At 46.4% G+C, this 27,541-nt stretch overlaps 1 protein-coding gene across 4 annotated transcripts in view; it reads right to left on the bottom strand.

The window, feature by feature from the left end:
* Nucleotides 1-7,434: 7,434 nt before the first annotated feature.
* The window catches only part of GRM5 (glutamate metabotropic receptor 5), a 229,363-nt gene continuing 209,256 nt past the window's right edge, over nt 7,435-27,541 (bottom strand). For 2 of the 4 annotated variants that reach the window (XM_044442023.1, XM_044442024.1), the window contains one exon: nt 7,435-8,278. In XM_044442023.1, the coding sequence (XP_044297958.1) occupies nt 7,435-8,278 (844 nt within the window). Of the gene's footprint in view, nt 8,279-15,941; nt 15,991-27,541 lie in introns of all 4 variants that reach the window. The other 2 variants (XM_044442027.1, XM_044442025.1) reach the window with 2 other exon arrangements.

Below are 27,541 nucleotides of genomic sequence, written 5' to 3'. Positions count from 1 at the left end.
TATTGCTTTGAATCTCCTTACCTTTGATCGATTGAACCATCTACAGGTTTAATGTTCATGTTTCCTGCTTTCAGTGTACCTCTTCCACACCTGCTTGTCTGCTGAGGAACATCTGCTATGGAACCCAGTGCATTGCAGAGAATCGTGGGACATATTTTAGGGACCACTGATTGCCACTGTTGGATCTCATGGTCATGTTTCATCTATTCCAAGTGCCTGCAAGCGCATGTCGAACCTTCTCTTTTGGCTCTGGACTGCAGGGTAAGATTGGTACTGGCCTGAAGACTGGCCGGCAAACTAGTCCACCATTCCTTGAAGTCTAAATGGCAAGACTTCAGATCAGAGACTCCTCCAAACACAGTTCAAAGCAACTGATGCATTTTATCTCTACTTGCCTAAGTTTCTCTTTTCCTATTCTCCACTCTCATTCATGTCATCCAACACCTTCTTTTTCCACTTCATGCACCTGATAATCTAGACCGGAGTTAGACCACATTTTTCACTATGGACCCATTTACTATTCTGAGATGTCGCTGGCCACCATCACAAAATGGCTGCCAAGAAAAACATGAAAAAGGACAAGTAACCTGCCCAAAAGACCAAGTACAAGACAGAGGTGGCATCTTATCCCCAACAACTGCTTTGAATCAACAGTTTTCAGCACCACAGAAAAATATTCTGCACAATGTCAGTTGCTAATAAGAAACTATATCACCATTTTTTAAAAGGTGGGGATAGGGTAGGGCGATTTGACACATGTCAAGAAAGGTGGCCCGTGGAGCATTGAGATCCACTAGCGCCACATTGCCTACCCTTGAGTGAGGCCTGTGAACAAAAACCCACGCAGCAATAAATTCGCTAGTCCTTGATGTGCCACAAGACTTCGGGTTCTGTGTTTGCTTTTGTCACAGCTTGGACAGATATTGCTGGCAGCCAAACGCAACCTCTTTAGATGTATCCTTAAGTATTCAGGAGACCTCAGAAGCCTCTTACGATGCCTCAGGTTTTTATTGCTACAGATGATGGCTCTGATCCAACCGGGAACAGCATCAGAGGAAGCTTTGGTTGGGTACCTCTGGAGACTCATGGCCACTCTCTGGAACCTCCTGGTCCTTGCCCTCTTTGTTGTTGCTGCCTGTTCGCCGGCCTTTCCCAAGAAAGCCAGCAATGATGAGATGGAGAAGATGCAGCTGCATCCTCCATCTATCTACCTTGTGCTCTTCCTCTGTGTAGCCGGGTGGATCAGGCCCAGAGGGAAATGGTCAGAGCTTGAACTGCATGGATTTCAAGTAGGGCTGAATTGTGTCCACTGTAGGACTGGGGAGTAAGTTTGCTCCATGGCTGCACTGGCTCCTTCCACAAGTAACCAGAAGTGTATCCATCTGCATTCTGTGCAACTCAGAGGAGGTCTTTCTTGTAACTTCTGTACTGGCTCAGACAGGAATGGGCTGACTTTAGATGTGTACAGTAGGTTCTTCCAATCTTTTTTTTGTCATATGCAAAATGGTGGCTCATGGGATGGAGTCTTTGACCTGTGGTCCCCCAGATACCATTTTGCTTTTTTTAAAAAAGGAGGCAGGGCGTGCTTCAAGAACCACACTTAGTCCACCCCCAATTAGTGGGTGGTAAAATTATCCTTATTTTCTCTTCATCTACAATTTTACATGTAAATTGTTCGGTGCAGCGCACAATACATTTCTAATGCACATTTCTCCTTGCCCACACCTGACATTTTGCCTTGCCTTTTTTAACATTGCAGAGTTCTCAAAATTCCTTGCAAGGTCATCTGTCGCTCAGTCCAATGTTATCCCCTTTGAAATCTCTATGGATCAGTCTTGCCCAACCTCATGTTCTCCAGATGTGCCGGAATGCAACTCTAATCATTGCCAACTGACTGGAATGATGGGACTTGCAGTCCCACACATCCAGAGGGCACCAGGCTGGGGAAGGCTGGCCTGTTCAGCCATGCCTATATTGGGGGGTGGGGGGAAGGCCTTCACTTGGGTAGAGAAAGTGCTGATCCTTCCATGTGTCAACCCTTGTCTTACACTTCAACTGTCTGCCTTCAGAGTTTGATGGGTTTGCACAACAGACGAGATGGCAAAGAAGAACATCTTTAAAGATCATCCAAATGTGAACTGGGATGCAGTAAGCCATTGCTTCAAACCCCCTTCCATAGGAAAAGGGGGGAAATACCATTTATAAGCTATGTATGGCTGAAAAGTGATAAACACATGTGCTTATGTGCATGCATGTGCGCGCGCGCACACACACACACACAAAGCAGGGTTGTTGTTGTTGCTATTTTTAAAAAAGGCATTCTTCTAGTTTCTAAAGTCTTCTAGTTATAAAAAGTTTCTCTTTTTATAAGGCTGCATCAACTTTCCTCTGTGAAATTCAAAACCCTCCTGTAGCAAAATTAAATGCAAGTTTGGCGCAAGGACAGCTGCATGCATGAAAGGGTGAGCACTTGGCAGGGTGCGTTTGAGGTTTCCATCAAGGGGATCTTCTTTTGTACTTATTCAAACCCATCCAAATCATTTGCTTTCTATTCACACATGCACTCATTTCAAGCTGCACTTTTCAAAGTGTCATGAGAGAGGAAATCCACAAAGTTGTAGGAGCTGCCAATCAGAGTTAGAGGGTCACCCACATATTGCCCTAACATTTTAGGAACTGCAAATAAACCAAATAAAGCTTTTATGGTTTGGTATCTCATTGTGTCTTTGTTGTTTTAGGATGTCCTCTGTATCGCTTTGAAAGTGTTTGCTTCATTAGAATCTGGTGCTGCAGTGCGAAAGAAAGAAAGCCACAAGGCTAAAGCTCGAGCTTAGCTGAAACAGTATCCACATTTCCTCTAGGCAGACAATGGCCGTTGTTTTTCTCACCCCCTCCATGGTTATTCTTTTACTCTCTGCAAAATGGTGTTTGCATTATGATCCATGTTCAAAGTGGACCAAGATGCCAGCCCATTCCCTTTCAAGCAGACGTAAATGAGTCATATTTCTCCTGCTTTCAAAGCATCTTGTATTCTCGTTTCTCCTGCTTTGCACATCAATTACAAGGATTGCAATCCCATCCCTGGTATCTTATCTCACAGGGGGCATAAGAAAATAAACATAGACCTGCTGGATGGATATAGTCCAGTCTCAGTTTCCAAAGTGGCCAGCCTGAACACAAGCACACTTTCTCAGAGACAGGCAATTTAGAGATACGTTGCCAACAAACCTGAAGGCAGCAGGCAGCCCCTGTGCTTAGTAGCCCATCCACTGTCCATGGGTTTGTCCAATCCCTTTTTCAAACAGCCCCTTTCCCCTCTCTATCCATCGGAGGTGCTTCAGACTGGCCACACCAAGGCCTCCAAAGCTGAAGCAGATGCTTGGGCTTCTTCAAATACAGCTCTGACTGCTCCTCATTGTACAGCCTCCACAAGGGGAGGGTTTCTTTCATGGCTGCTTGGGCAACCATGCAAGTCACCTGCATGCTTCTTACTGGATCAGTGCATCAACCAGACTGGTTCTCACCTGGTGAGGAGACAGAATGGACTGTACCACTTTAGACTACAGAGGCGTGTGCAGTGCAGGCCAGCCTAGGGCAGTTCTTTGTGGTGCAGTCGCTTTTTCTTTGCACACATACGCCCAGCCCTTCCTGATGTATATGCAACAATTGTCTTCTTCACCTCCAGACATGGTATGCTCCAATTTACCATCTCATTGGCTCCTCACACATTCGGTTGAAAGCATGCAATGGGCAGGGCTGCATTCACTGGCCGTGCCTGTGCTTTCCATGGGTTTGGATGAACATGCGAAGGTGTCCCCAGCTATGCACAGCTGTGAGCGCCTCATGGAGAATTTTGTGTGTCCACCCAAGCGGAGACATGCCCAGTGGCTGCAGTCCTGCTTTCCCCTCTAAGCAGGAACAGAGGGGAAAGGGGGTTGTGTTGCTGCAAGTGTAGACCAGGCCATGTTCGCAAGGTCCAGACAACTTGCTAGCGCACACTCATGGGCTGAGTATGGATTGAAATGTGGATTGCTATTGAACCATGGGTGGCAGTTGTATCATGGGCTATCATGTTGACTCAACCCAGCTGAGCTAATGAGCCATGGCTTGTTAACAAACCACCCTTTTCATGTTCATGGTGATCCTAGCTGGGTTGAAACAACACAACAAACCCAGGTTGCAGTGACAATGCACATTCAGCCCACACTCAATCTGCAATCATGGATTATTGTGTTGTCTGAACTCAGAAGCAATGCTGGCCAGGAGTCAGTTAACATGAGTGTGAGTCATCAGGAGTGGTCTCATCAAAGGATAAGGAAGCAAATGGTACCTCTTGGGAGGAGCGTGTCCCCACCATGTGTAGGGAAGCACTGTCTAGCACTGTGTTGGGCAGCTGAGGTACCGCTGTGTTCCAGTTCACATCTCGGTCTGGGAATTGAGAGTTAGACATGCCACCGTAAAAGCAAATAGACCCAATGTCTCCCATCTCCAAAACAGAGAGATAAAATACTTCATTAATAACGTGATCTGTCTTTAAATAGCTATTTCTGCCTTATTAACAGAGTCCCTTTTCAATCAACTCAATTTTTTTAGAACTGACCAGTCCAACAACTTAATACATGAAATATGCCACTTGTAGCATGTATTTATTGTCTTTCTGAAATGCTTGTCCTCTCAGAGCTGACAAAACCATCAGTAAAAACATCTGATGGCAACCTGGAGCATAGCGGCACCAGCAAAGGGCCACATTTAATAGCTGCTCCGGTCCCACAGATGTCTGAAACATGATCAAACCACAAATCCAGTGAGACCCCTAATCTGCCCTCCTGCATGATGGAAGTAACAGGAGGACAGATGTGAGCGAGCAGCATGGAGCCTCTTTACACTGCATCCATTCACAGAATCACACATATATAAAGGAGCGGAGGGTTGTGCTTCTGAATCTGTCCCTGATGTGGTGTGCATTGCCCTGCCTAGCTCAGCTCAAGATTCCAAGGGGAGCTAATTTAAAGCAGTTGCACTTACTAAAGAGACAGGACTGATGAAGTACAAGCAAGTCCAGCTATGTGGGAGGGCAAAGAAAGACCAGAGCAGACTGGGACTTGGGCATGGCGGGGACATATGCTAGCTGGGACTCACTCAGGAGGAACTGTTGCTTCAGCAACATACAGAGGCCTTCTGAAACTTTAAGGAGGCTGGCTAATCTGAGACTGTTAACTTCACTCCCTCTGAGGAGAGTCTGCCTCTTAAAGACTACTGCTTGATTTGAAGCTCCTGGCTCCTCCTAGATGGGGAGGATAAAGACAGCATTGGTGGGGTTCTGAGTGAAAAGAGTCATGTCCTCTGGGCTGGAAGGTCCAGGGGTAACAGACAACATCTTCCTGATTGATGCCTCCTCCTCCACGGATTCCTTCTCTAAGCCAGAGGGCACACCAAGCTCCAAAGGGCAGAGGATCAAGAGCGTATGCCTCCAATCCATCACTGAACATTTTCCCTGCAAAGTGGACCTCACATGTAAGTAGCTGAAAATGCACAACCTTTTCATACAACCCGAGCCCTTATGTGGTCAGGGCAAATGAGCAGACATCCAGGAAGAGCAGTGTGCACGACGTTAGGCACGGGTCCAACAGGGTGGACCTGCTCTACTTTATTTCTATACGAAGGCTTTATGAATGGATCGTGAATCATGAGCACTTGGGTCACTCTGAAGAGCAGGTCAGGTGTCTTGTGCAGGATGGAGTTCGTCTCATCTGGCAACCCAAACAATCCCTTGGGCTTGACTTGGTGAACGCCACATGGTGAACATCCACCCCCACATTCCACAGGACAAGCAAAGCACACAAAACACTGACAAAAAGCAATCCCCATACTAAAGTCATTGCAAGCAGCTTCCATCGAATGTCTGTATGATAAGAAATGGCCCGTAACACAGTGAAGAACACCTGCGGCATTCCCTGCCCTCACTCATCGTTTGCACGGCCTGTGGGCAAGAAGACTGGAACGGGGAGAGAAAGCCATACCAGGGATCTATCGCCTGCTCCAGCATATTAAAAAAGTTCTGTGGGGGAAAGGTAAAGTCATCTCTAGGAAAGTTCTGTTTAAAAAAACCTATGAGAAATTGATGGTTGTCTCATGGACCACCTGACCTTGAGAATTAACCCGGCGAGAAGGCACACAGCCTCTTGTATTGCAAACCCCCCTGATTGGCAGAGGATGGGTAGGATGCCGTCCCTCTCAGCTCCCCATCAAAGGAAGGACTGGGAAAGAGCTTGTGCCTTTCCTTATACTCGTCTGCACCAGAAAGCCTGCCTCCTCATTGGAAAGGGACACTGTTCAAAGAGACCGCTGACCCTTTTCTTATGACTAAGGACCTTCAGTCCTGACAAAGGCTCGAGCTGGCAATGTGAATGCAAGAACATCCATAGAAATATGTGGAATTCACTTGGGGACACTGCCATGCTAGAGCTCTAGAACATTGCTAGAAAGAGAATAGTCATTTCAACATATGCCCTGATAAGGGAATTACAAAACAGTACTCCAGAAAATATTATTATTGTTGTTATTTTTTTGTTTGTTTTTTGTTTGTTTTTTGCTACTCCATTATTGGTTGGCAACATGGTGAAATAGTCAGGAAATCCAATCCTGGACTTCTGTAGCTCTGGAGGCAAATCCGATGTTAACAAAGGAAAAATAGGATACTTAACTGAAGAGATTTTGCTTTTCCTCCTTAACAAATCTGTTGGAGGAGAAGTCAGTTGGAAAGCCCTCTGTGAATGCAGTCTTCGGCTGCAACATGTCAACTTACGTTCATCAATACGCGGAGTTCCGCCATGTACCTAATATGATTTTTAGCCAAAAAAAGTTTAGTTGTTACAGAATAGGTTACTATGGGTTGGGATCGTCATTAAAAAAACAAACAAACACCTTCAACTTGAACAAAAAAAGGAACTGGATTGTTTGGTCCCAGGTCTGAAGTCTATTAGAAAATGTACATTCAATGTTTTGGTCTTCCATGTCTTGATAAAAGATCCAAGTCCACTTCCGGGTTAAGGAATCCAAGTAAACGTGCATTGGGCAGCTGCTTAACACTGACGTCTGTTCTTCCCACCCCCACTCCATCAACGGTTCTTCGTTATACACTAATGCAAAGCACTTGGTATGTGAGTGATATAAGAGACTCTTTTAAGCCCTCAGAAATAGGTGCGGTGTTTTCTTTCTCCATTTAAAAGCCCATGTTTTTAAGGCCACAAATATCTGCTAAAAGTTTTATTTTGTGTGTGTTTAAAAGAGCGTAATTCATCAGTCATTTTCATTTCCCCCTAAGATGATCCATTACTCTCACTGTGTCTGTAAACACTGGAGAACCCGGAGGCCTGACCTCCCCTCCTGATTGACTTGAAGCTGCAGAGATCCAAGGTAGAACTTCAACTACATTCACAAAGAAGAAGAACTTTGAGCATAATCTCTTATCATAAGCGAGTCATATTTTGGTGATGAAGGGATACAGAGGGCAGATTCGGAGGCCGGGGAACTGGGCGAAGCACTCCTGGAATCGACAGAGTCCCTGAAGGGGGAAGGAGGGGTCAAAGCCACCAACTCCTCAACGTCTGGCTTTGCTGCTGGTGGTGTTTCCGCTGGAGGGCCTTCTTTGACGCTGCCGCAAGAGGGCTTCCGGGCTGGTTGGGAAGCTCCGTTGACCTCGATGGCAGGGAGAGGCTGGATCTCTGCAAAGGTCGTCATGGTTGTGGGGAGCTGGATCTCTCTCGGGATCAGATAGGAAGAGCACAGAGGAGTAGCCACCATGGCTCCCGGCGTGGTGGTGGAAAGCATCATGGAGTTCAGTTCGCTGATGTTGGCGGTGAAGCGCGTCACCACGCTGCTGATCTGTTCCATCAGGGAGCCTTGGGAGGAGCTGCTTCGCTGGGCTTGCTCTGACTGGAAGGTTGGGGCATCGTCTTCCGTCCGGCTGAGTGAGGCAGTCCTCTGGCTCACTGTGCTGACGGGGGAAGGAGTCTGAGCTCGGTACTGAACCGGGTAGTGCTCCTCGGCTTCAGATACATTGTAAAGGGTTTTGGCACTGGATTCGGGGAATGTGGCGGTGAGAGCAGTACTGCTGCCCTGTCGGCTGCTGTCTGTGCTTTTTGAGAAAGGCTTGATCACGGCTGTCTGGTTGGGGTTCTCCTTCTTGTTGATGTGAACAGAGAGCCTCTGCCAGAGATGGGCTCCCCGGCTGGTGCTCTTCTCATTCTGGGCCCATGTGACAGATTTGCCGTTGGAGCTGAAAAATGGAAGGGAGGGAAGGAGGGAGGGAGAAGGAGAGAGAGAGGCAGAATGTAAGTTCTTTATCGACAAGATCGTTCAAAGCGTGAATTAGGAACACTGGAGTCTTTGCCACGGATGTCATTCCTGCAGAACTGATTGCGCAAAATTTGTTACTTGCCACCAAAATAAGTCAGCATGAACATCGCCAGAAAGGAGCAAGCACTGTCGCGACTGAAAAATACAGTCATGTCACCCAGAAGATGAACCCAGGTTTCTGTGGAGGTTTCTACAGTATTTTAAGAGAATGTGAAGGACTTTTCAGACATTACAGAATCTTAGAAGTGAAGCTGGTCTTGCAGGGCAGTCACTTACGAATCACCAAACAAAGAAAATTAAATGCATCACCAAAGCAGACACCCATCTGTATTTGCATATGCTAATATATCTGTCTAGATACTAACTTAGAAATCCATATTACTAGAATTTGAAAAGAAAAACAGTAAATGTCACCATCGTGTGGTTGACTGTAACCAGGTGACCTGCATACCTGCCTCTTCAGGTGCTACCACCGATTGGCAACAGTCCTTATCATCCTTTATCTTTAAACTGGAATTGGACAGGAGAGTCCCTTATACAGAGGCTACCTTCAAATAGAGGACAGTCCTCTAGTAGCCCTTTATATAAAGAACCGTTCCATCTTGCCTTTGCTCCAGGCAGCCAAACACCTCAGGCCAGCCGTCCTGATGCACCGTAGCCTCCTCGTCAGGGCGATGGACTGGGTCGAGTCCCGGAAGAAAAAGCATCGCCGAGCGTATCTGTTTAGTAACTCTTTCATATGTCATTTTTCATTTCCCTCACGTAAGCACTGTCTAGGATTTCCTTTTTATTTTTATGAAGAGAGCTGGGGTGGTGAGGGGAGAGTGAGAATAATTTCCAACCGGGCAGGATGATTAAGCACCTAGTCTCGTTGGGAGTTAAGTGTTTAATTACAGACCACCTGCTAGACAAAGCAGAAGTGTGTCATTTAATAACCGAGGGGCATTGCGTCTCCAGTCAGAGACTGTGACTGAAAACTGGGCCTTTTGCCATGTGGATATAGAGACAATATGCCAACCTGTTTGTATTGCAAACTCCTGTGTCATAGTCATGCAAGGCTTAGGCCTGTGCTCTCTCAACAGCAGGCCAGCCTGAAAAAACAGTGTCATGTCCAGGAAATTGGAGGCAGGAGGCCATTAAAAACAACAACAACAACAACAACAACAACAACAACCCTTGCCTCTGCTAGCCTTAGATGTCCTTAACATTATCTATCAAGGAGGTCAGTCAGACCATTGCACTGCCTTTCTCTTGGAGATGAAAACAAGGTGACCCATGACAAAAGTCTCCCAAATGAAGGTGGCCACTTACACATCACAGAAAATGTGATGTGTAACAAAACAGGATAAAAGCAGACATGATTTGTATGTGATAATGCATAGGAATGAATGCAGGTGCAGAAATACGTAATTTAAACAGAAATACTCATTGTATTGCTGAAAACTGCCACCTGAGTGCCTGCTCAGTTTGGTGTCCAGGTATGGCTGATAGACAAGCTCAGCACTCTTGCTCTTCATTCCTTATCTAGTCCTTTATCTTTAAGCTAGATACAAGGTGGTCTTTTATAAAACAAGACACATGGCCACACTCTCCTTTGCAGAAAACACGTTTCCAAGGAATGCAGTGAGGCAACCTGGTCCCCATTCCTTCGAAACAGAAACATAGAAACTGGGTGCGTGAGAAGGGGTCTCCCAGGCCATCTAGTCTGACCCCTGGATCCAGCCAGCTTCACTCATGACATGCCTACCATGTGCCTGTTGGTCCCCCAAATGGTCCATGCTGCAGTTCAGACATCAGCTGGGCTCACCAAACCTTCCTGTCCATTAATGATCCCAGCGATGAGCCAGTTGGTCAAGGGTGCAACCCCATAGGAGCAGTCTTGGTGCCAACATAGAGATGAGTTTGCAAATCAGTCAAGCAGTGGCTTCTTTACCACCAACAACTTTTACTCTAGGATAGGTACAGGGACCCTAGCCCAGAAATTAAAGGATTGTTACCCACATGATAGGATCTCAGCCTGAATGGGAGGCCCTAGGCTGACTTCAAAGTTTAAAGAATCCATAATGCTGTACATTTCTAAAATTAGATGGTGTCTCAGGTAGCTACTGCAGCCCACCTAGGAAAGACACTCAATTTGGGGAGACTACGCCCGAAGTGGTGGCACAGACAGACAGCCATTTTAATTTCCCATAATGCTCCGGCAAAATATTGCTCTCGGTCATTGTGGGGAATTATACTTGTGTCTGGTCACTGCTACCACCTGCAGACTAGGGTCCACTGTAGGAGAAGCCCAAGAGAAGATGCTTTGCCAAAGGTTTCCTCCAAGCCAGCCTTGATGAAGAGCATAAGGCAAAGAGCAGGAGTTGTGTCTGGCCTTTTACTCCAATTAGCTACTTCCCTCGTGACACAACCAGTTTCTCTCCTCCCTGCTCTCAGAGCATATCAGCCCTAGCTGAGAACCAGTGCGGTGAGGTGTTGAAAGTGTTGGACTGAAGGGACCTGGGTTCTAGTCCCTACTCAGGCATGAAGCTCTCTGGGAGACTTAGGGGCAGCCATGGCCGTAACCTTCTTCCCAGGGTTGTTAAGGGCATAATTGTAGAGTGATTCACATACACAAACCCATGAGAAGAAAATAAAGATGGTGGGTTGGTTGCCCAACAGGACTTCTGCTTCTGTAGCAGGGTTTCCTCATTACCTTCCTCAGTGCAGCCCCACACACCCCAAATATTTTCTGAAGGGACCTCCAACCCTGTAGGGGTAACTCTGCTTTGCAGAGCTGGGGGGGACTCTTCAGAAAATACTCGGATTTTTAGTGGGACTCATTTTACAGCCATTCATACGTATGCACACAACCTTTGTGAGGAAACAAGGAAGCCAGGCTGTCTCCACATCCCTAGATCCAGAGGGTAGGGGGACCCTTCAGAAGATATTTAGGGTGTATATGGAGGACAGCAGTGTGGAAGAAAACATAGAAATCCCATGGCATAAGTCCCATTGGACAAGTAGGTATCCTGCTAGGCTTGCATCCAACCCTTATTCATTTTCATTTTTTTTGATTTATTTTCTATATAATTCCACAATCCTATTGATTTTGCAGATTTAAATGTTTTTGTTACTGACTTGTGGTGCTGTAGCTTTAAATAATTTTATACTGGCAGGCTTGGATTTTTATGGCTTTGGTTCATGCTACGATTGTATGTTTTTAGGATAATCTTTTCAATAGTTGTCTTATTTTATTTTCGAAGTATTTGATTTTAACTCTTTGATAGAATTTGCCCTGGGAGCACTCTTGCCCTTTACAATATAGCTTATTTAAAGGGGAAAAGGATTATTATTATTTTAGCTTCTGGGGTATTAAAATGTCTCTTTGGACTTGAAAACTACCTTAGGGGCCCTTTTGAGAGCTGGAAGATAAATACCTATTTGTTATAAATGAATGAATGGATCCTGGGCTATCTGACCCAAGGCCTCTCCATATGTTCGCTTTGCATTGTGTCTGCTATAATGTACACCATTTACTGGCAACCCTTCTGCTATTAAAGTGGCTACATTTTCGCAAAAAACCTGTAATCTCAGAGGATTGCTGGTGGCAATGAATAATGCAGCTTCAACGCTGTATTCTGCACTTGTGCTACGACACCGTTCAAGTCGACTCAGGCTTTTGTTTCAAAAAGATATTTAAAGCTTTTACTTGAGCTGCCAGCTTACAATAAAAACAAAACTCCCACAGAGCTCATTATTTACCCAATTTCTGTCCATCTGAAGAAACTTTCTGTTGTAGGGGTTGGTGAACTGGCCGTGTTTAGGATTGCTAGGATTCCCTGAACATCTTTTTGGAGGTCATCTTGTATCCCATTCCCATTTCCATTTATGGCTCTGAGAGAATGGGAAAGTTGTGCACATGGAACTCCAACCAAATGTGAAATTTGTGTAGGTTTCCTAATTGTACAACTTTTGTCTGCAGACTAGAGCAGGGTTGGTGCAGCCTAATGGAGTCATCTGCACAGACTGTACTGGGGTAGTTGTGCAAATCACATCAAAAGTTCATATCCAGTCATTTTCAAATATTTTTAGTGGACACGTGCATGCGCTCACAACTTCCAATTGGGTATGTTTGTGCGTTCGGTGAACAAAAATGAGAGTCTCATGGAACCCTGTTCTGAGGTTAAGCCTAATAAGCCGGATGTGGCACAAGAGGAAAGCACAAAGTGATCAAGTTCACACGTGGCATGTAGAAAACCTCCAGCATCTCTAGGGAGGGCTGGAAAGTATAATATACGAAACCAGAGATCTCTCTAAGTTTGAAAACCAAGCAAATCCTGAACAAATTCCAACAAAAACCAATGTCCATTTAGCCCAGCCTTCCCCAATTTGACACCTGTCACATGTTTTAGACCTCAAGTCCCATCAGCCCCAGCCTGAACAGGCAATGGTCCGAAAGCTGTAGTTGCAGTCTGAAGTGTCAGGGGGACAGCCAGCTGAAGTATACAGGGTTAGATGGACAAATGGTCTTACTCACAGAATCATAGAGTAGTAGAGTTGGAAGGGACCAGAGGGCCATCAGGTCCAAGAATTTAGACCAAGGAGTCAGGCTTGGTTCCCAAGATGGGAAGCTGCACCATTCAACTTTCCTTGTTCTTTCTCTGCATCTGCGTGGAATGATCTCCACTGCCCGTTCTGGTGGGGTGAGATAATGCATGCCAGGCATGTCCTCTATATGACCTTGCAACATTACCCTAAAGCAAAACTAGTCAGCTTAGCCTGTTAGGCACCTTCAGAGTTAGAACTGGAACCAGAAGCTGCAGTGTTAGGAAACATGCTAGAAATGAGCTGGAAAGGTGGTTTTGCTCAGCTGATTTTCTTGCAAAGCTATCCGTGCAAAACAAACCTAATAGTGCATTTTGCACAAGTGTTCCGCATTTGTGTTCATGATGTTGTTTCTTTGCAAAGCCCTTTAATGTGGGAGAAACGATCAGTTGTCAAGCAGCATGCTAACCGCTTTCTGCTCCATTATATAAAATCAATTATGTGATGGGATGCTTTATGATGCTGTCAAAACATAGACGTCTTGGTAGCACTGCAATTATTTCAGACTGAAATGACTGACTTAATTAAATGCAATGAATAAGAAACTAATTAATAATTCACTATCTATCTCTCTGTCTCGCTGTGTATATCGATCGATAATCCACAACCTTGTTTTCTTTACATTCGCATAATGAAACAAAAGACATTGCATTCGGACAAGAGGTAGTGGAGATGCAACAGTGTTCAGTGCTTATTTGCCATCCTGGCCTGCCATACACAAGGCAAGAGGTGCGTGGGGATGGTTGCCAAGCTCCATTGTATCCATCCCACGTTATCATTACCACACAGGAGCATCAATCACAATCCAGGTACATGTTTCACCCCGTATTTCTATGCCACACATGCCGCTGGTGCTGCCACTCCATGCTCCAACACAGTGGCTGAACTGGGCATTGCTACGAAGTCAACCTGGCAACAGTGACAACTCCATGAAGCCCCAACGATCACATATGGCAAATTCTATTCTGCGGGTTGGTCAGCCGGCTTGCATTGAATTATCTTCCTATGGGACTCTTGCCCTGAAATTCCTTGGCCCTTTTATTTAATTGATGTTTACTTCCGCATGAGTGGTAATCCGCTACTCACATCAATACAGTTTCTGGCTAGTTATTTTAGAATAACTTCTTCAATAACGTGCTGTCTTTCCACTCAACTGAAATGGAATTTCATGCTATGAAGTGAATATTGACTCTTCTCTGGGGAAAAAAAATATAAAAGATGCGATTGCATATAAGGGAGAAAAACACTACACTGTCGATTGCCTAAAATGTCATATGAGTAATTGATATTCGCATATACGTTTCTTCCCCATCAATTTGCTGCTTTTTCTTCAACAGAACTGTCTTTCTTTTCCTCTTTCCCAGAACAGATTAATCTACCTGAAGTTCAAAACAGACACAACAATGACAAAAACGCCGGCGGAGCGCTGAGAGGTTGACAAACACACAGAAGCTATTAGTCAATCCAAAGCAGATGCATGAACACGATCAAATGTTCCTGACATCAGTTAAACCCAAAAAGTCAAAAGGGAACAGCAGTGATGAACTGAAAGTCTGAAAAACCCAGAGATCATAACTTAAAGGAACGCCCTGATAACCATTCATAAAAACATCCATCAACTGTGGGATGCTCTTTAATTAAGATTATGGACGGCTACTCCTGTGTTTTGTGCAATCCATCAGTTCTCCAGATTGTGGTCCCTCATACAATGAGGGACCGTGCACATTCCTGTATATTTGAGCATTGCATTTCTATATTTATGTATACAAATATACAATATATGTATTGTATATTTATGTTACATGTGGCACTCAGTGACTAATGTGAGATTAAAACGGGGAAGTCTCTCTTATGCTAAAAGCTTTTGGAAAGAAGTTTCTTTTCCTTATGAGTGAAACTTACAGCAAGTTTTTCTATGCCTGGATCAAAATTTGGAGGGGGCACAAATTGGGCAGAGTCTGTGCTTATAAAATTCACCTGCTCCTCTAACGGAGCCTCTGCTGCTTTCCTGTTAAATTTGCTTTCCTGTTTCTTGAAATAAACAACTAAAGGTTACTGAATAATAACATATATCTGAAGGAATGCCTCTTCCTGCACCAACCTGCCTATGAGCTATGATCATAGGGGAGACTTTGTGTTATGTTCCAACACCAAAAGCAGGGCTAGCTGATGTAAGATAAAGAACATTGTGTGTGGAACTCTCTCTGAAGAAAGGTATAATCGGCCAGAAAGGTTGCATTGCAGTAGTGCAGCCAGCATTGTTGGTATTTCGACAGTCCATACAAGAGGAGGTCAGATAGCTGGCCAGGCTAGGCTAGGCTAGTCCAACATAGGCATTGACAAGGCTGAATTTCATAAAATTTACCAAAATTCACACGTTTTCATAAGTGAGACAGAAAAAGAGGGGGGAAAAAGAATGTGGGAGAAACTGAAACTTGTCCTTCCAGGACTGAGGCTCTAAGTGCTTCACTTGTAAAATCTGGGTTTGAAGCTCTGTGTACTCAGACAAGTAAATACTGGCTTAGAGTTGCCATATATTTCCTCCTGAGGCTCCTCATATTGCACCACACAGGCAACAGCTCTACCTATTGATTATGGCTGTGCACGGATGAGAATTTGTGTTTCAGTCCAGATAGTTGCAAAATACGAATTTACCAAAATTAACACATTTGGGGTAGAAAGAAGCTAGGGCTTTAGAGAAGCAAAACAATGCAAGAGAAAGCACAGCTGACATCTCTGTCCATCCTTAGTTTGCCAACAGGGTTGGTAGGTCTGAGCACATTTGCAAAGAACAACAGTGACGCTGACGCTGCTGCGGACAGACTGTATGGAATGAGGCGATCGCACATGGAGGAGGTGGGCTGCCAGGCCCCCGGGATACTCCTCCGGCTGACAGACATCTTGCACAGGCCCCAGGAGGGGCGTACGGAAGGATCATGCGTGGCTTACCTGCTGATGGTCGCTCGCCCACCATTTCCCATACTCCCTTTTGGAGTGAAACACTCTATTTCCGACTTGTGCTGGGCCAGCTTCCTGTCTTTGTACCTAACAGAGCATGACAAGGACAGGAGCGACAAAAACAGAGAGAGGGTGATTGCAGGCTCTGGAGACTCCCTACCGTGCAGCAGCAGTGCAGCGGGGTCGAGGGTGAGGCGCATGCTCAGACCACGGTGAGCCTCCCAAAGCGAAAAACCTGTCCGGGGCCGCTGTTGCCGTACCTACGGCCCTGTGTGCACAACTTGACGGCACTCCTGTGCGAAGCAAATGGGACCCATGTGGGGCGTGTGTTGTGGGGAGGTGGAAAGCCACTGGAGAGGCTCGCAGGGGAACGTGGTGGATGGGGGTGGGTCAGCCCCATGCCCTCTCTCCCAGCTTTTCTGGGGCAAGCCATCCCCTTCCAGAGAAGCGCCCTGGGTTCATTGCCTGCATTGGTATGTGACATGGCAGGTCCATCCAGAAAGTCTAAACCACCAGGCTGGACCGCTTCTGTTTTCGAGATGCTCCCAGGGGTGCATTCCAGGGGAGGGTGGGCTCAAAGGCAAAATGCACAGGGTCCATGATAAAGCGGATGGGCTAGATGCCCCAGATCAAATATACCTCATTAGGAGAGGCATTTCGCCCTTTTCAAATGGGCACAGTGCAAGCACCAAGTGGCTGGCAGTTGAAAGAAAGGAAGTGGGTCCAGCAGAAGGTGCTTAGAATGCAGCACAGCTGGATTTGGCCGATCACCCTCAGGTTCCGCATTTCAATAGCTACTTGTGATATTTCATTCAGAGACTGTTCAGGCAACATGATAAACAACAGTGAAAGGTCGGGTGCGGGTTTTCATCAAAGCATGGGTTGTTGAAATGTGGATTAACTCATTGTGTGAACCCAGCTGAGATAAGAAATCAGGGCAAAGAAACCGTACTTCACAAGGCAGGAACAAACCATGGGTTCTCTTCCTGGGTTGTTTGTGGTTAGGACAGCCAAATTCAAACAACTCGATCACCCGAATTTCAACCAGAAACTGTAGTTCAGCCACAGCCCACATTGAACCCACACTCAGTTCTTGGATATGAGGGATCATGTTGTCTGAACCCAGACAATGTTTCCTTTTTGAGGTTAAAAAAACCCCCAACCACAGCACTCTTGACTTGCATTAGCAACAGTGAAAAAGTGCACGTTCATAATCAGGTAGCTTATTTACTGACCCTTAATTAATCCAAGGAATAGACAAATAGATGGCCTCTGCTGAGAATAAAGAGCTCTAACAAAAGAACAGTCCAGGTTGTGCTCAGGGGCAGGGAGAAGAACCGCTCCATTGAGCGAGACAACCTTAACACAGTCCTAGAAAGGGGAGAACCACAAATCCCAAGCCTTTGAAACAATTACTTCACAGCCAGAGACATCTGGAGCAACCAAGGCATTTGCTCAGTGGCACTGGTGGAATAGCTAGGAAATCAGCCCACGTTTCAAACTGGCTACCATTTCAAAAAGCAGGGTTCTGTGCAAGGTGGTGCCAAGATTGGAAGTTATAAGAGAACCATGCAGGCTAGGTAAGACAGAAACAGATACATACTAATGCAAGTCGGTTCCTACAGTGCATGAAAAAGGAGAAGCTCTTGGGCTGCAGCTGAAACAACTGAAAAATAGAAAGTAAGTCAAACTGGATTGCATGAGTTGTGTCCTAGTATGCAGGTCACCATCAATGATAAGGGAAGGAAAACAAAAGCATCAAAGAAGAGCAACACCAAGACACATTAGCAGGTCACGTCTAAAGGAAAAATCCACCAAGAAGCATCCTAAAATTGATGCAGCAAAGGCTTGCTTCATTAGTTGAGTGATGAGATGCTATCAGTCTTTAACCCGGGCTTCGTGCTTTTCCTACATCTGCAGCCACATCATACAGCCTCAAGGTTTTGTCCCGCATGCAGAACTCTTCAGCCAGAAGAGATCTCCTCTCCCTAGTCCTCGGTGTTGTGTAGATGGCGATGCCATCTGGGGAACATAGGAACGGCAGTCTCACACATCTGGAGGAAACCAGGCTGGGCATGGCTGGTCTCAGTGCTTCCTCAGATGGTTGTGGCGGCCTGTGGGCCAATGGCAGTGAATGTCCAAGAGGTGCTTTACTGATGGGCACCACTGCTTGCCCCATGCATATGGCTGGCTCTTAGTCTGAGGGGCCTTGTGCCATGGCCAGCCCCAGTGCTTTGCCCCTCCTGGTGAACCTCTGGCCTAGTGTGATGATGGACAGTGCAATCACACAAATAAGGACAGTGCAATCACACAAATGACAGTGCCGCCAGAAGCAAGGAGGCAGCAATGGAATGCTGCTCTGCATGACATTTGCATTCTCTCGCTTATAAATAGGTGCAAATTTAAAGCTAATGACAATCACTGAAACAGAAATAGAGCAGATCTTGCCCTCATAAGAAGAAAGATTGTGGCCATGTGAGCCATGCTCAAGGCCCGTGCTCTTCCTTCCCAAGGAAGTTTGTCTCTAAATTGGTCTTGGACTGAAAAGAACTTCTCAAATGCTGATATTTTGGGCCCATCCCCTTGGTCTTCAATTCTGCCCTCCATGGGATCACAGCCCCTGGGAGCTTCTCTGCAACTGAACTAGGCTCTCAAGTTTCAATATTCCTGATGGAGCACATACAGTCAATCAGGTCCTGGTCACACACGCCCACACATGAAATAGAAACATAGAAACAGAGCGAGTCAGAAGGGGCCTCCTGGGCCATCTAGTCTGACCCCTGGCTCCAGCTGGTTCTACTCATGATATGCCTACCATGTGCATGTCCAGCCTATCCTTGAACACCTGCACCGATGGGGCCTCAACGACCTCCCGTGGAAGCCCATTCCACACCCTCGGGGTCCTGACTGTCAGGAAGTGCTTCCTGGCATCCAAATGGAACCTTGGCTCCCTGAGCTTTGCTCCATTGGAGCGTGTCCTGCCTTCCTCTGCAGGGGAGAACAGGTCTCTACCCACCTCCACATGACACCCCCTCATGTACCTGTATGTTGCCAACAGATCCCCTTGGAGTCTCCTCTTCTCTATGCTGAAAAGACCATTTCCCCCAAATGCTTGGCCCTGTTGGGCCAATCCCTGTAACCTCCACCTCCAATATCAGCACACCAGACAGGGAGACTGAGAAGTGGTGCTTGCACTTACGGCGGCTTCTCTGTGGACACTCCACGTGGCCAGAATGCTTTTTGTTGGGGACACAGCAGCTCTTTAAAGCACGGGCGTGGAACCTTTCAGCCCAAGGGTCCGATTCAGTTTTGAACTATTTGAGAACCACAGTCCAGGAGGTGCAGGGCTGAAGCCAAAAGCAAGGCCCAAAATATAAGCACATTTTTGCTTAGGTCTCTTAATAGCCAGTGACTGTTTATGGACTTATTATTTTGTGTCCTTCCTTTTTTCCTTTCAAGTAACTCAAGGCAGCTTATATAATCCTCCTCATCCTCTGATCTCATCCTCACAACAATCCTGTGTGGTAAGTTGTGCAGGGAGTCTGTAACTGGTCCCACAGTGAGCTCTGAGGATGAGTGAGGACTAACACCCACATCTCCTGAGTCTCAGCCCCACACCCAGTCCTGCACTCCACCACACTGGCTCTCACACTGTGTGCGGGGAGCTAATGCCAACAAAGTACTGCATGGCCACAACACGCGCACTTGGGTCAGCTCAGAAACAAGTTTAATAGATGTGTTGCACTCTGAAACAGGACTGAGCGAGAGCATAATGTTCAGCAGCACTGAGCAAGAGTGCCTTTTGGCCACGCTGGATCCCTGGAGCCACTCCTGTTCCTTCCTCCCTCGTCTTGCATGAGGTGAGGATGAAGCAGGGCAGGCCAGGCCTGGGCAGAAAACCCTGTCTAAACCTTTGGAGAGGCATTTCAGCCTTTCAGAACAGGAAAAGGCACAAAAGCCAGGAAGCCACAGAGGCCTGAGAGTCTGGGGAAAAGGTATAGAAACAGAGTGAGTCATAAGGGGCCTCCTGGGCCATCTAGTCTGATCCCCAGCACCAGCTGACTCCACTCATGACATGCCTACCATTTGTATGTGTAGCCTATGCTTAAACACCCTCACCACTGGGGCCTCAACCATCTCCCATGGAAGGTCATTCCATACCTTAGGGGTCCTAACCATCAGGAAGTACTTCTTGGCATCCACCCTAGATCTTGGTATGGGTCTTGGGAACCCTGGCTGTCTAGCCTTTGGCCCCCAGCCTTAAGGTCCGCATCCCTGTTTTTCAAACCTCTGTAGCACTCTGGGTTGACTTCCTGAGGATGCTGTGTCACTGCATGAAATCCACATAAATTAAGGTGCATGGAATGCATCTTGTCCTTACTTGGGAGACTTGGGGTGCTGGTGGTGGTAGGGGAATTGTGCCCACCAGCAAGCTAGAACTGAAATAGGCTGCACCAATTGATCCGATTCCTGCCCTTGTTCTTCCCATGCTACCTGGTACCTAAGTTTTCGCAGAGCCATGCAATCACAATCCCTTTCCTACCTCTTGCAAGCCTTAAAAACAACAGCCAGGGAGTTTCTCATGCTGGTTTTAGCTGACTCATTTTAAAGCAAAGCTCCCTGTTTCATCATTTAACTAATTGGTTGCATTGATAGGACTCACTGCTTTTCAAGAAATTAAAATAAGATCACATGGTACAGCAGCCTGTGCTTTAGATGAGCTAAAATAAAATTTTGCAATGTCATAATCTAGCAAAACTTTGATCCTGGATTAGAGTACATTAAGACAGTCTTTTATTTATCTTCTCTTAACAGAGACACTTTTGGTGAAATGGATTATAACTCCTCTTTGCAGAGGGTCAGAAGAAATATTTTAACTAGTCTTATGTTACTGGTTTCCATTCTGAATGTGGCGCAACCGGAACACAGGTTTTATGTGCTTTTCTCTTAAAGACTGAGGTTGATTCCCTGTGTCTCCAACCATCTTTAGCAGCCATATGGCAGGAAGCACATCATGGTCTTTTCCATGCTTGGCATAATTGTGCCCCTTGAATTTACACAGTACAGATCAGTAAACATTCTGGTTCAGTTCACTTTTTATCATAAGTCACACAAACCAGCCAATACATCCTTTGTTTGTGGGATGGAAACAAATTGAGATCTGAAAAAAGAAATAAACATGGAACAAAGCGAGATGGACCGATCTGTCCATCCCCGGTCTTAAAGCACTCTTAGCTTCTTTTAGATGAATTTCTTCACTCTACAGCAGGGTTGGCTCCTGGATACAATGATGTGCAAATCAGGAAACCTCACGCTATCCAAAGTTCTCCTCATTTCACTGAAGTTTGTTCTGACTGCGAACAAAAAATTCTGGTGACTCAGTGCCAGTCTCCTATCCTTTGTAGCTTTCCTTTTCAGCTTCATGGGAGCAACCCATGGTGCTTCATGGTGGTAAACCTCTTTTGAAGATGGAGTTCAGCACCATAGACTTCTCCTTTAAAGCTGGAAAGAGGAGGTCCAATGGGCAGCGACATAAAAGTCACCAGCCTCCCTTATCTGTGAGCTTTTCTTCTTTTCACACAAATATCCAAAGCATATTCTTGGTAAATCTTCCAACTGTATGTCTCAGTGATGTGCCTCTTTGAAACCTATGCATTCTTCTCCCCTTGATGAAAGCGCAGTTGTATGCATTTTGCAGAAGTATATATTTCTTCATGCACATTTTTCAAATGCACACCATTTCTTGGGCCTACCGATCATGTTGTAAATTTGGAAATGTACGAACTGCGAATGTAGATTGTGCCCAAATCTGTGTTCAGATCAGAAAGTACAAGCTGGCTAATCCTGATAAAAATGAACTGAAACAAAGTTAGTAGACATCTGTACTCAGAACATGTTGGATTCCCTTGAAAGACCCTCAGAGAGGTGATGGGTGGACAGCTAGAGTCAAAATACTCATGGATGCTTGTAGGCAAAAACTCCTGGGCCTCAGCAGAGGAGGGAAGAAAACAGACACAAAGCAATCCAGCTGCAGCAGGGGGAGAAGCTGACATGAAGAGCAAATCAAATGCCTTGCGAGGGGTTCTTTCTGCCGAGGAGGCTTTCTGACTCCATAATCCACAGGAGTTAGAATTCTGGTTGGTACAAAATTGGATGCGGGGGAGAAGGCCTTTGCTAAATACATATATTACTGGTCTTCAAAATTGACGCTTTGGTCCTGCTTAGTTGATGGCGATGGTGATGTGGTAGTGTGAGGTGGTTGAGGCCCATGAGTGAGGGTGCTCAAGGAAAGATTGGGCAACCACACACTGGGGATTACATGAGCAGAGCTGGCTGGAGCTGGGAGTCAGACTAGATGGCCAGGAGACCCCTTCTGACTTGCTTTGTTTCTATGATGTGCATGAGTAAACTTTCAGCCCAAATGGATCCCCCAAAGTGATTTACAATTAAAACATACACAAATAAAAGGATACAATCCTATGGATGCTAGACAGAGTTTAGTTAGTCATGGGATTATTCGGGGTCCCAGCTCTGCCCTGTAAAACCTGCTCTGAGGTCGGAGCTGGAACAGAGAACTTGGAAAGACTTCTCCTCGCCCTCCCTGGGAGCATGGGAAGAACTGAAATGGCCACTCGTCTGGGGTCACCAGAGTGATCTCAGAGAGGGGCCTTGGGGCAGAGTTGGAGGAGACTGGCTCCACCAGCCTGGGCAGCATCTGGGCGGCACCACAACCTCCTCTCCTTGCAGTCCACAGAACTTGGGTGCCCAGCGTCCACCCTATAAGTGCTGTGCATGGAGGGAGAGGGCTGAGGCAGCCATCACCTTCCTGCTCCCACCCTGCAAGGGATGGACACAATCCGTAACCCAAGTTCAGATGCTGATGGGAAGCTTCGTTAGACTGTGCTGCAGCGACATTGATCAAAATAGAAACACTGCCAAGTCAAATATGTTTTAAAAGTTAAGCATACACCTTGGCCTTGTCTACAATGTGGGAATAATTGCGTGCAACATGTGAAGAATCCAATGAGATGATGTAAAAAGGAGCACCTTGAACAATATAAGATGCTAATAAATAATTGCTAATATTCTTTCATTTTCTCTTTAAGAAAACTGCACTCAGTTTTGAACAAATGTGCTCCATTCATGCAGCCAAACAATTTGTATCACTTTGTCAAAAATGGTCTAATCAAATTTGTACTACAGAACACTCCCCCAAGAGAAATGGTGTGCTGCATGCAAATTTAAATCTATTGTAATCACAGTGTAGAAGAGGCCCAATTCATTATGTAATGGAGCAATTTTTATTTTTTAATTTTTTTTGCAGAGCAATTCATCAAAATCATTCAGATCTAATCTCCTTCACAGAATTTCACAAAGACATCCCAACTATTCCTTTGCCACCCTGTAAATTTTAATTAATCACATTATCAAATTTGTCTGGAGAGGTACCTGAACTAAATTATCTATGCAGAAGGAATGAATCAAACCATTGAACAACCTCCAAGCTCTTAGATTTTGTGGCAGGGCAACTTGGCCAGGAATATAAACGCTCATGAAAAGAAGGCTTGCAGGATACCAAATTTCAACCATCCAAAGAGGGATGCAACAGTAGGAGGAGGCCCCGATCCAAGTCCCAGTTGTTGGTAATAAGTCATGACCTGGAGAGTGTTGGTATACACCCCTGTTCACTACAAGACATCTATGTACACCCATGGTGTAGTGGAACCATGGCTCACAAGGTCAAAGCAGCTGTTTTTAATTTGCAAGGAGAATCCAGGAATCTGTCACCCCTCTAAGGTTACCCTATTTCCTCTGAATTTGCGGTGCTCCGTATAATAACTGGTGCACGGGGAACATAGTTTTCCAACAACAATATCTTGATGGGAGCTGTCCCTGTTGTAATGCAAAGTAGTTTGGGGTGGTCTGGAATTAAATAGGCAAGGACAACCATAGAATCATAGAATAGTAGAGTTGGAAGGGGCCAGGAAGGCATCGAGTCCAACCCCCTGCTGTCGCAGGACGCTATCCCATCAGATGGCTGTTCAGTTTCTTTTTGAATGCCTCTAGTGTGGGAGAGCCCACCAGCTCTCCAGGCAGCTGGTTCCACTGTCGTATTGCTCTGACAGTAAAGAAGCTTTTCCTGAATCTGGGTTGTCACAACTTGAACTGATCATTCCAAGTCCTACACTCTGGCATCAGCAAGAACAGATCTTGACCTTCCTCTTTGTGACAGCCTTGGAGGTACTTCTAGAGGGATACCATGTCCCCCTTAGTCTTCTCTGCTTTACAAAAGAATGGCTGCTGGTGGAGAGGAATGTGCTAGAATTGGTTTGTGGATGAGAATCAGTGCAGCAGCCTGCATTTGTGGAGGCATAGCTGGGGGAATAGGATGATGAGTGCCCACACCTGAGAATTTTCCACTGTACCATTGCCCATTGTTTTCTCAGAAGGAAATGATGAATTCCCCATAGTTAGCATGATGCACAAGAGTATTTCAAATTCCATACTACTTATTTTATACTTCTCTGGGGATCTTATGACTGGGAACTTGATTTTGCTCCTAATAGTTGGAGCATCCCTTGAGAGATGGACCAACCAAGGGATGCTCCTGCTAGTAGAAGGGAAGAATGCTAGAAGAAAGGAGAAAGCAGAAGGATGGAAGGAGGAAGGCTGCTATTAGCTGAAGGGATGGGGGGTCATTAGAGACAGCAGGAGGAGGAGGAGGAGGAAGCAGAAGAAGAGGAGGAGGGGGGAGGAGGAGGAGAAGGAAGAAAATGCAGCAGAAGAAGAAGGAGAAAGAGAAGGGAGAAGAAGAGGAAAAGCTAGCATAAGGGAAGAAGCAGAAGACAAGACAAGAGAAAGACAAGATTCCTCCTTGTCCCTACAGCCCTTCTGTCCTCTGAGTATTCATACCTAGGGCACCCTCAGGAACAGTGTGTATGGGGGGGAGGGTCTGCAGGGGCAGGGGAACTCAGTCAAACTTGCCCCCTTTTCTTCTATCAGTGGGATCTCTGCCCTGTCCTGGAACAAAAGGAACCCTTCCATCCAAGAAAACCTGAAGACAACCCGAGCTTATGTTTATAATGTTCTTTGCCACATCACCCAGTTTCTTTATTCTTTGAAATTTGGTCGGCATTGTCTGTCTGTGAACCAGTTAAGGTCTGACTGCATCACCTCAGGTTTGTCTCCCTAAAATGCTGCTCTCAAGCCTCCAGGAATGGGACATGTGTTGGTGCTGGTATCATTAATACCCGTGCTCCACCCTAGCAATTCTCTTCTGACTCTCTGGGATGAGGAAGAGGTTTTAAGCTCGGCCACCTCCCAGCAATCCTGCTGGGGCAGGCTCAACACATCCTCTTTCCATCACTGCTGAGCTCCTGCTTGGTAGGCTATTTGGAGCCAGACCATGCCAGGGAACAGGTGTTGGAGAGAGGCCTTCCTGCACTTCCTTATATCTAGCAGTGGCATGGGGGGGGGGGGCTTGGGAGAGGGGCAGAGGCAGCTCTGGGCACCCAGGTGGTGGGTGGTGCTGCAGGGGGCAGCTGGTTCTCATCCAGGTAATTTTACAGGTGGTGACTTGGCATGGAAAAGATGTTGAGAAGGGGTGAAACCATCAGCTCTTGATATTAGGGGTCTGGGCAGTAAGTCTTCTCTGTTTTCCTTTTCTTGGCTGCTTTAAAAAACACCCAGACTGCTGTCTCCACCTCCTCAACAGAAGATCCCATCTGCCCCTTTCCTCTGCTGCAAAAAGAGGCCAAGACTTTTGTCCTCCAGTCCCACGGAATGTGTGCCATCATTCCAAGGCTGGACAATCGCAGGTGAGATGTGGGGCTGACAGGAGGACAGGGAGACAGAGTCAGGGGGCTGCTTGGGCAGCAAATGCTGAGCGATGGCAGGCAGCCGGTTGGAAGATGGAGCCTGGGCCTGGTCCAAGCCACGTAAGCCAGCCTCTGGTCCTCGGTATGGTGGAGGGCTGCTGGTCTTTATTGAACTGCCAGACTGGGCAGCTTCAGTGTGTGGAATCAGGGCAGAACCTGTCTTGTCCTTTTGATCAGCCAGCCCTGAAAGTAGGGGAAGCATCTTCTAAAATGGTGTCTTCTGGAAAAAGTGTGTGTGTGGTGTGTGTGTGTTAGGATGGGGAGGTTGCAGTGGAAGGGGAACACTTGCAAGCTGATTTCTTTCTTTCTTTGTGTTATCTTGTATTACACATGTCCTTTCAACTGTGACTTAAAAGGATTGCTGCATATCAAGTGGTTAGAGAATGTGTTATATGGTGTGATATTCAAGTACCCTGCACAAATGCATAATTTCCCTTTCATTTACTGCACATAAATAAGGGACACTGTTATTATCATTTTAGTCAATCAACAGATTTTAAATGGATTACTTTCAGCATGATTCATCAACAGTTTTTTTTTTAATTGTCAACCTGAAACCATCAACTTGTCAGCCTTTATGCATGAAGAAAGAGAAAGACAAGGGAATGGAAGAGCAAGGCAATGGGGCTGCCCGAGTGCCAGGAAGTCCTTTTCCTCTGCAGGGACCAGAAACCAGACTGCACGCTTTTGTTTTCCGTGGGACAGCGGACGTTGTGCAAGATCGCAGCCTTGGTGGATTCAGGGGCTGTGATGGAGCCTCTAAACCAACAGAGGGAGATAGAGGGAAGGGAAATTTACGAGTACGGCTCCTGTTTTCATAGGGCACCCCTGCTCTGGGTCTTTTCCATTTGATATTCTTAGACATGGGAAGGGATCGCAGAGGCACCTCTCTGTGGAAAAAGAAATGTTGCAGGGCTGCAGGGCTGCGGAAAAAAGCAGGCATGTGCAAGTGAAGTGATGCTCCTTTTCGGGCATGTCCTCCAGTTCTGTTGGAGCAGCAGATTCCATCGGCACGATCCATCCAGACTGGCTAATGGTGCCTCAGAGCTCCAGGGACCCCATCCCTCTAGTGCTCATGGGCTTCCTCTTGTGCTTGGCTCCTGCTTAGTGAGCCGAGCAGAGAGGAAGCCTGATTATGCCTGTGGAACAAAGGTGTGCGAGTGGCGCAGACAAAGGCTGCTGCACACGACACAGAAGAGGAAATGGCTTGTGCGGCTGTGATGCAGGGCTGGACTCCTGGTGCGCCCTTTGCAGGTGCTGGGTGTGCTTGCCAAGGACGGGCTCACGGCTGCAGGAAACCAACCCCAGTCGGGTGGATTCCACCCATAGAGCAGGCTCCCCACACTTCCCCAGGACTGGCCCTCCCTCTCTGTCTTGCTCCGGCTCCAGCCTTGACCTGAGCTGAAAGTCCCTGATGGGGAGACCTTGAAGAACATTCTCCCTTCAAGAGGATGGACATCTCAGAAGACAAAGCAGAATGACGTCTCCTGCCCATCCAGTGTTGGCCTTTATGCCCACCACCATCCAACCCCGATGTGCACAATTCCAAGAACTGGAATTGCCAAAATAAGCAGGGAAAAGTCCTGAAAAGGGGGACAGGGGAAGGGCAAGATGATTTTCAGGAGAGTCCACATCCATGTCTGCCACCATCCTGGGGAACACAAACACAAATCTCCCGGCTTCCCTGCAGTGATGCATGCTGGACGGGTTTTGGGAACAGCAAGAACGTTTGAAGCAGGGGTGTTCCAATACTGGAAGTC

This window comes from Varanus komodoensis, unplaced genomic scaffold, assembly GCF_004798865.1.
Source record: "Varanus komodoensis strain SLA01 unplaced genomic scaffold, ASM479886v1 scaffold4, whole genome shotgun sequence".
Lineage (NCBI taxonomy): Eukaryota > Metazoa > Chordata > Lepidosauria > Squamata > Varanidae > Varanus > Varanus komodoensis.
This window is presented reverse-complemented; position numbering and strand designations above follow the sequence as displayed.